At 37.5% G+C, this 9,575-nt stretch overlaps 2 protein-coding genes across 2 annotated transcripts; one reads left to right on the plus strand and one right to left on the minus strand.

Moving 5' to 3' along the window:
* The first annotated feature begins 4,821 nt into the window (after positions 1-4,821).
* On the plus strand, positions 4,822-6,769 carry LOC110035773 (pentatricopeptide repeat-containing protein At4g38010). The gene has a single exon (XM_020740061.1). It carries the CDS (start codon positions 4,871-4,873, stop codon positions 6,629-6,631), a length of 1,761 nt encoding a protein of 586 aa, XP_020595720.1. The 5' UTR covers positions 4,822-4,870; the 3' UTR covers positions 6,632-6,769.
* A 963-nt stretch (positions 6,770-7,732) lies between these two features.
* LOC110035770 lies at positions 7,733-9,330 on the minus strand. The gene is made up of 2 exons (XM_020740058.1): positions 8,709-9,330; positions 7,733-8,410 (listed from the first exon to the last, which is right to left on the minus strand). Exons 1-2 carry the CDS (start codon positions 8,979-8,981, stop codon positions 7,958-7,960), a joined length of 726 nt encoding a protein of 241 aa, XP_020595717.1. The 5' UTR covers positions 8,982-9,330; the 3' UTR covers positions 7,733-7,957.
* Between the last annotated feature and the right edge of the window lie 245 nt (positions 9,331-9,575).

A 9,575-nucleotide genomic window follows, 5' to 3' on the forward strand; every position in this document is an offset into this window, starting at 1 on the left:
AAAACTCCCTTAGTGTGGTAAGGAATGACCAACACTTTAAAGTGTTAGTAATTATCAACATAACTACTGCTGACTCAAAGGAAGCAATGTGATTAACAAGGTTAAACTGACCCTTATAAGATTCAACGTAGGGAGCTTTGAACTTCTCCAGAGGTTCAACTTCCAAGAGTTTCTAAGAGAAAGCATTCTCTAGAGGTTGTCGTTGGGGTCTCTCAACATGTATGAGTTGATGTACTTCCACTGACATTGATCTAACACTATCAATGTATTGGGGATGTTTTTCTCTCTGAAGTGTCTGGGCGACTCTACGGCCGCTAGGTGCTTAGGGTTCTCCTCGAGGAGGTTCCTCAAAGAGATGTGCTTTCTTATGAGGTTCACTTGATATGAAATGTTTTTGTTCCTCCTTTGGGTAATAATATCTCAGATACTGATCATCATCTGAATTTTGAGCTCATGAATTTGTCGTTGTACAGATTTGTAAGTGAACTCAATGTTTACAATGTCTCTAAGTTGAGTTTCCTCTTCTTGGATGTTTGCACTACTGTTCATCTTGGGCATGTCCATGCTAACTGCACCATCTTTTAGGATGTTTAATTCAGATTTATCCATAAAACATGCCTTTGGTGATGGAACATTAACACCCTTCCCGGTTCAGGTGCACTTTCACATTGGGGTTTCATGCAAGTATTTGTGTCATATAAGTAATATCAGATTTATGACTCCGGAATATAGATCCCACAGAGAATCAATGTAGTTAAAGTCATAAGAAAAGTTCTAGCTTACTAAAATGAGTCTTAACCTGGAAGTAAAATTGGTCTTAAATGTTGCTAACTAATTCTTCAAAATTACTACCTACAATTTAATAATTACTCCTATAGAAATCCTATTAAATATATTTAAAGAAGTGAAAAGCAAAATATGAAATATAGCCTCCCTCATAATGATAAATGTAGTGTATAGGAAAACCAATACTTTAAATTGTGATTACGGCAAGTGACAAATAGGAGAAAATTTCTACTTTACCCTCTCATAAGTGCATAAAGAAGCTTCGTTAAACTGGTTTTAATTCCTTAAACCCAAATTTGAACCCATTAAAGACCATTTCCCTGTCTATTTGCATCTCCCAATAGTTTACTTTTTCTTCATAACTTATAGTTCAATGTGAATATTCTAATTGTTCTTCTAAAGCTCTCCCAAGTCATTATGGATCACAATATGTGTTAACTAATCATTTAGATATATTAAAAACTAAATGAAGCATAGTAGAATACTCATCACATTAAAGATGGAAAACCAACTTCAAAAGCATTCTACCATTCCTATACAACTATCACAATCATTGCAATAGAAAAGTGAAAAGTCTACTTACCAACCATAGGAAACACACCACAAACATCATTAACATAAAGCACATCCACTAGGAAATTGTGTTTTAGAAAAGAACGATACAATAAAATCACAATACTTAGCTTCTTCCTCTTTACAATACTCTAAGAATTCTCTCCTAGGTTTTCTCAAACCCTTGCTGCAGTGCTGATGTAATCTTCTTACAATAAATCTCTCAATTCTCCCCAATTTCTCTATGTAAAAGCCCTAATTCTCTTTTACAACAATCCTATAATGTTCCTTTTCCTCTCTTCTAGAAGTACTTCTCTCCATGACCTTTTAGAACTTCTTATAACCTCCAAATAACTCCTCACTTTATTGGGAGAAATGTTGAAAGAGCTACCTACCAATTGCTGGCGCCTAGGCTCCAAGCTCTCTGTCTACCCGGGTAGAGACTGGCGCCTAGGTGTCAAAGTGTGTGGCACCAGTGAGTGTAGTACCTTAGTGCCCAAAGGCTAGCGCCTAGGCACCAGTCAATTGATGCTCCTTTAGCTCCATGTCACCTCTGCTTTGCTCCATTTCTTCTCTTGTTCCACTTCTAATACTTTTTGTAGCTATAAGAATATCATAAAAATACCTTCCTTTAAAGTGCCAGTCAATTGATGCTCCTTTAGATCCATGTCACCTCTGCTTTGCTCCATTTCTTCTCCATTTTGTTCCACTTCTAATACTTTTTGTACCTATAAGAATATCATAAAAATACCTTCCTTTAAAGTGCAATTTCATCTATAAAAAGGTGCAAAAAGTAAAGAATTTTAAGCATTCAGTTATACATATCAAACTTCTCCAAACTTAAATGATATTTGTTCTAAAGCAACACTAAAATTTTTAAAATCATTTTTTTTAATTGGAGGAAGTGGGTTTTCATTAAAATTATTAATAATTTTGTTTTAGCAAATACATAAATTACAATTTAGACAAACTCTATAGAAAATCAAATTTTCCTATTAAGATGAAAAGGTTTACTTTTACCATATGGCTAGACTTGTTTTCTTGAGGTAAAATTGTTGATAACTTTAATAATAAACATTCCCTCAAATTAATAGATTTGGTTTTAAAATTTTAATGTTACTTGAGAATAAGTAACTTTTAAGTTTGGGTGATTTTGATGTGTAGAAAAGAATGTTTAATTTTATTTATATTTTACACATTTTTATGGACAAAATTGAACTTTAAAAAAGGGTATTTTCATGTTTTTTTTTACAGGTGTTACATGTAGTAGAAATGGAATGAATTGGAGAAGAAATAGAGTGAAACAGAGGTGGCATGGAGAAAGGTGACTCAAGAGACTGAGACCTAGGTGCCAACCACTGGGCGCCAAGGCGGTGCCAGCCATTGGGGGCGAAGGTGCTCCTACTAAGAGTCGTGACACAGCCTTCTTGGGCGCCTAGGCTTCAGTGCCCAAACCAACGCCTAGGCGCCAGGGACTACTGGGCAGTTTTCAGTAGTTACTTCCACACGATTTGGGGAGTTATGCAGAAGATAAAAGGGCTTATTTGGAGAGTTAATGATGAGAACATTGTTGAAGTCTAAGGGGAATGCTTCTGAAGTCCAGGAGAAAGTGTATGTGAAGTCTAGAGTTAGCTTCAAAGTTAGATTTTCTTTTACTTGGAAATTTTGGTGAGATTAGTGAGTTGTATTGGAGGGAAGACTAGATTTTCTTTTACTTGGAAATTTTGGTGAGATCAGTGAGTTGTATTGGAGGGAAGACATTCAACATTGCAGTAAGGATTGGGAGAACCTTTGGGGAGGCATTTCCAACACTTTGTAAAGAGAAAAAATTAAGTAATGTGTACTCTTTTGTATTTTAATTTTATGTAAACACAATTCTAATGGATTTGCTTTGTTTCAAAGATGTGATGTGCTGTTTTCCCCATGCTTTGTGAGTAATCCTTTTACCTTTTATCTTGTGGTGAATAATTTTACCTTGTGGTGAATAAGTAGGTTGTGTAGGAATAGTCAAATTCTTTTAAAATTGGTTTACAATCCTTAATATGATGAGTATTCTTCAAAATTTTATCTAGTTTTCATTCTGGCCAAATAAGGAAGAATAATTAGAGTATTCAAGTTGAACTATAGGGTATGAAGTAAAAATAAACTATAGAGGGATACAAATAGATAGGGAAATAAACATTGATGGGATCAAATTAGGGTTTAAGGAATTAAAACTAGTTTAGCCAAACTTTTTTATGCACTCTGGAGCGGGTAAATAAGAGAGTTGCTCCTATTTATCACTAGCCACAATTACAATTTAAAATATTCATTTTCAAATACACCACTTGTGTCATTACAAGGGAGAGTAGCTTTATAACTTGATTATCACCAATTCAAATATATTTAGTAAAATTTTGGTAAGAGTAAACCTTAAGAGTAGTTTGCAATTCAGTAGGACTAATTAACACAACTTAAAAATCAACTTCACTTCTAAGCTAAGACTGACTTTAGCCGGCTAGAACTTCTTTTAAGTATAAATACCTCAATCCTTGTTGGATCGACATTCCACACTCAAAATCTAATATTACTGATATGACACATACACTTGCATGAGACCCCTGCAGTTAGAATTAGGGTGTGTCAAGCTTTTGGCGCCGCTACAAGGCGTATCAATAGCTAATGCCTAAAATTCAAATTTCATTTATTTACATGAAAAAAAAAGTTGAAATCACACATAATAACCATGTTATATTTTTGCATTACCAACCTAACAACAAAAAATAAATTTACATGGAATGAAAATTAAAATAAACACAAATCTCATGAGGGCAGACTCAAGAGAGAAAAAAATATATAAATTTGAGCTGGAAGAAGAGTTTACCTTGTTGGAGCCGTGATTTGGATGGTGAAAATGTCATCGGAATTGCTCGAGCTCGTCAGAGTGATTGTTTTGCCCAGATTCACCCCTAGGTTGCCAGTTTTGTTATCAAGAGCTGTCAAAAGAAAAAAGGGAGTGGAAATGAGATTCAGTCGGTATTGGGGTGAATATTAGGGCATTACCGACTACATAACATCGACCATTTCTGACGGGAGTGGAAATGACCAATGCTAAGCATTACCGACTACATAACATCGACCATTTCTGACGCTAAAACTTACATAATAGCATCGGCAATGACCAATGCTAAGCAGTCTGTAACCACTACCTTTAGCCATTGCGTCAACTTTTTCTTTTGGTTCGGCTCTATTGGTCAATAAGGAGACATAAATTAAAGGTCGATGCAAACTCGGATGCTAATTAACAATTTTCCTGTAGTGAGGAATCCATTTAAAACAATGTCGAACTGTTATCATTTCTCAATATACAGCATTGTGCTGACAAAGATCAGGATTCCATTCGAAGCAAAAGATATAGCCGCTACGCAATATAACCGTTTTTAACGGTCATATAATTCCCGGGAGTATGACCAGAACTTCTCCTCATCAGGATTCCATACGAAGCAAAAGATATAGCCGCCACGCAATATAACCGCATATAATTCCCGGGAGTATGACCAGAACTTCTCCTCCCTTAAAGACCGTCCTCATCACCCTCCTCCAAAAACATTTAAAAATACAATCTTTCGCCCAAATCCACTCTCTTCTCCTCACTTCCGGCTTTACCCAAGATTTATCTGTCCTCCTCAAGCTCGCAGATTTCCTCGCTTCCTTTCAATGTCCCTTCTTAGCCTATTTGACTCTAAAGCAAACCAAAAGCCTCTCAAATCCCTTTCTTTTCAACTCCCTAATCGCATCCTTTACTCAAAACGGTTCTCCCCAGTCCGCATTTGCAGTCTACAAGCATTTGGTATGTGACGGCATTTCCCCAGATAAGTACACCTTCCCTCTTGTTCTCAAATCGTGCGCAAAGTTCTCAGGCATTAATGAAGCTAGACAGATACATGCGGTTTCCACCAAGCTAGGCTTTTTAAATGATATCTATGTTCAGAATGCTTTGCTGCATGTTTATGGTTTCTGTGGTTGGTACCTAGATGCAAGAATCTTGTTTGAGGAAATGCTTGTTAAAGACGTTGTGTCTTGGACTGGCTTGATTTCTGCCTTTGTTAAGGGTGGGCGTTTTGGTAATGCTCTGAGTTTATTTGCCGAAATGGATGTGGAACCAAACATTGCAACTCTTGTTAGTGTGCTTGTTGCATGCGGAAGGACTGGGGAGCTGTGTTTGGGAAGATCAATCCATGGATTGTTGCTTAAAAATGCAGCCATTTTGGGGCTTATTGTTGGGAATGCACTTTTGGATATGTATGTCAAGTGTGAGAGTGTTGAGGAATCACGAATGTTGTTTGAAGGTCTCCATGTAAAAGATATTGTTTCTTGGACAAGTGTAATAAGTGGGCTGGTACAATGCAAGCAGCCAAAGGAAGCTTTAGATTTTTTTCATGCCATGCAAGCCTCTGGAATGGAACCCGACAAGGTGGTTTTGTCCAGTGTGCTTTCTGCATGTGCAAGCTTGGGAGCTTTGGATTGTGGGAGATGGATTCATCGGTATATCGAACGGAAGGATATTGAGCAGGATTTGCACATAGGAACTGCCATGGTTGACATGTATGCTAAATGTGGATGCCTAGATATGGCATCGGATATGTTCCATGGCATGCCGCATAAAAATGTCCTCTCTTGGAATGCATTGCTGAGTGGTCTAGCGATGCATGGGCATGGAAAGCTTGCACTGAGTTACTTTGATTGCATGGTTAGAACTGGTCTCAAGCCTAATGATGTGACTTTCATAGCAATACTTAGTGCCTGTTCTCATTCAGGATTAGTGGAGGATGGCCGACGCCATTTCGCCTCAATGATAGAGTTCTATGATGTTACACCAAACATAGAGCACTATGGATGCATGGTTGATATGCTTGGAAGGGCTGGGATGGTTGAAGAAGCTTACGAACTTGTTAAAACTATGCCAATGAAAGCTGATGTACGTATATGGGGAGCCATGCTAAGTGCTTGCAAAGCTAGTGGTAATGTTCAACTATCACAACATATTCTTGATCATCTTGAGCTAGAGGCTTCCGATAGTGGTGTTTTTGTATTGCTATCCAACATATATGCTACAAATGAGAAGTGGGAGAACATCAATACATTAAGGAGGCTTATGAGGAAGAGTGGTATTAAAAAGGAACCTGGTTCAAGCATTATTGAATTGAATGGTAAAGCTCATGAATTCCTGGTTGGAGAAATGGAATACACTCAACAGGAGGAGATTTTGATGATTTTGTACATACTGGAGAAACAAATGCAAATTGATGGATAATAAAGCACGTTATATTTTTGACATTTTCCCCATCTGTTGGGTCATCATTCATTTATGTAGGAGTCTCAAAAATTATATAGAAGATTAGTTCTACTTGTAAACGTAGCTTTCGAAATGTCTAAGACTTTCCATTTTGTAGTTGGCACTAATCAATTTTATGCACTCCTTATGGAAAATAAAAAAGCAATTGAGATTTGTATTCTTTATATGTTATAAATCTTCACTTGTTCTCTAATAATTTTGGTCAAATTCACACAGGCAATACTATATTTGTTTTCTAATAATTTGATGATCAAAATGAGTTCATAATAATTTACATTCAGATTCTATGTGATGTGAAATATGTTGTGTGGTGATAGAAAGAATATTTTGGAAAATATTGCAAACATTTTGCAGCTTAGGTTTGTGGAGGATAATTGCCACGCCTTGCAAAAAAATCTAGCATAATCCTCTTCTCTCCCTAACTTTATGATGATATGTCTTCCATCCAATGCTCCAACCTTCCTCTTTGCAAGGAGCTGTAGATTTTCAAAATAACCTCTGACAACGTCGATGTTGGGGTGGCCATAGGTGAATTTACCCATCAAGGCAAATTTAAGTTCTCAGTTAGCTCAGTAGTATCTTCTTCATTAAAGATAATGCCGGCTTGCCTCCCTTTCTTCCAACCTGTTTGAGTAAACCTTCATCATCACAGTTTCCATCATAATCCTTATGTATCTATTTTAGAAATATCAGTAGAGCAGGGTCTACTTGTTGGGAACCTTGTAATGCTTCAGCAAAGGACAGAGCAGTGGTAGGTGATGTCGCCATTAAAGCACCACCCAATGGAATAGTAACTCACAGAAAACAGCAAAACACCTCACCACCAATCAGTAATAAGCCAAAAAGCGAGCAAAGATAGCAAAAGAACCAGAAAGCTGACTTCCAAAACCAAAAAAACAGCATCAAATCCATGATTGGGAGAGAATCAAAACTAGAAATCATAAGGGAACAGCTGCCGCCTTCATCTTTATGTATGTATGTATGTATGTATACACACACACACACACACACACTTATACAATGCTAAGTGCACTGGTTTGTTGTATATTGAATGTGCTCATAGCGCAACTCTCTCATCCACACAATTAAAAAACAAACACTGAGAAACTACAAAATGCTACTACTTGAAATAAGTAGAAGCCACCATAGAAAAATATGATTTCTTAATTTCTACAAAAGAATTCAGATCACATGTATTTGGTACAGTAGAGTGCATTAAATTTCATGAAACGGCCATTTCAAACCTCCTGATGCAATTCTTTGGTACATGGTTTCGGTGGAACATTAGTTCCTTGGGAATTGTTGTAGGCTTTCTTCCTTGCAGGTGGAGCTTTGGTTTCTTGGGAATTGTTGCAGGCTTTCTTCCTTGCAGGCAGCCGGGAGCCTTTCTTTCCTCCCCTGCACTTGCGAGCCTGTGTACTTTTGGCAAATTTGGCTTGACAATGTCTCTTGTATATTGTTGAACAGTGTTGCTGGTTCTTTCTTGAACTCAACTTTGAGCTTCCTCTCCAAATTTGCCTCTTTAAGAATTCCTCTTTCATCTGTTCTTAATCTGAAAGGTTTGGGGTTTGTTGTTCTCTTGGGTTTTAGTGCCTGGAAAGCTTTGGTTTGAGCTTCCCGAGGATTCGAATTCTGAAACTGCAAGCCCTTAACCTCAGAAATTGCCACTTTTGGGTGCAGATTTTTGTTTACAGAAGTGAACAAATTGTTCTCTTTATCATCATCATTGGTAACATTTCAAGCAGTTTTAATCTTATTCGATAATCGACGGGAAACTTTCAGATCTCTATTTTCTACTCCATCTTTACTTGGTTTGATTGATGCTTCTGAATCGCTTACAATTTTATAATATATGACAACTAGAAGTTCTTCATGAGTTCGCTTAACTACATTAGTATTGTTCTCTACTAAATTCTTCCGCTCCTCTATCAATGTTGTGGTTACCATTCTTTGAACCAACTGCTGTGATGTTTTTTGATGAAAGAGAAGATCCCTTACAGTTTTTTAGTACTGATTGCATAAGAACTTAGGCTCATAAACGTTTTCTCTCACCTCCTGTTTTTATCTTCTTCTTCTTCTTCTCAGAACAAATCTTTGAAATTGGATCTTTGCTTGACCCAGCTGACTTGACCAGATTTCTATCCTTTGACGCCACCACAGTATCAGATGTCTTCAGGTATTTGGCATGTGATTTTTTGTTGCTGGTTGTGTTTTGTTTATTCGCACTTGCCAATGTAGGCAACTTTGCTCTCTTCTGGATCGATGTCTCTCTCAGACTAGTTATCGGATGTTGCTTTAGCTTGGACATAGTGATATTTCTCTGATTGAATTCAAGGTACTCATTCTAGAAATTCCATTTTTGGTTGATTTAGCTGGGACTGATTGTGGGCATTTTGTGTATGCTCTTAAACTCTGCTTGCTCAATGTTCTCTGAAACCTTACGTTTGGGCTTCTAGCTGCCATAACCCGTAGCATGAAACTTCGGTTAAGCTCGTCAGGATCTATCTCTTCATGTTTCTGTCACAACCGATGCGAGCACAGAACCAAGACCTATGGTCCGGAAAAGAGCAGTCAGGGAGGTGAAAGGACGAACTTTGGAGCTTCGATCTTCTCATAGAAATCTTCGTCTTCCTCTTCTACTGCTAAGCTTGGATCTTCCATTTCTAATGTCAAAGCCAATCTTAGAGAGGCCAAAGGGTGGTGGGAGAGAGAAGGGTGGAGGAGCGGGAAGATGCTAAGACTTATATATATATAGGGGTGTAAACGAATCGAACACGAACGAACAAAGCTTGTGTTCGTGTTCGGTTCGTTTAAAATTTAGTTTGTTTGAAATAAGCTCGTGTTCGTTTCTTAACGAACGAGCCGAACACGAACCGAACACGAGCTGTTCGCGAACGACGAG

Source organism: Phalaenopsis equestris, unplaced genomic scaffold (genome assembly GCF_001263595.1).
Source record: "Phalaenopsis equestris unplaced genomic scaffold, ASM126359v1 Scaffold199785, whole genome shotgun sequence".
Classification (NCBI taxonomy): Eukaryota; Viridiplantae; Streptophyta; class Magnoliopsida; order Asparagales; family Orchidaceae; genus Phalaenopsis; species Phalaenopsis equestris.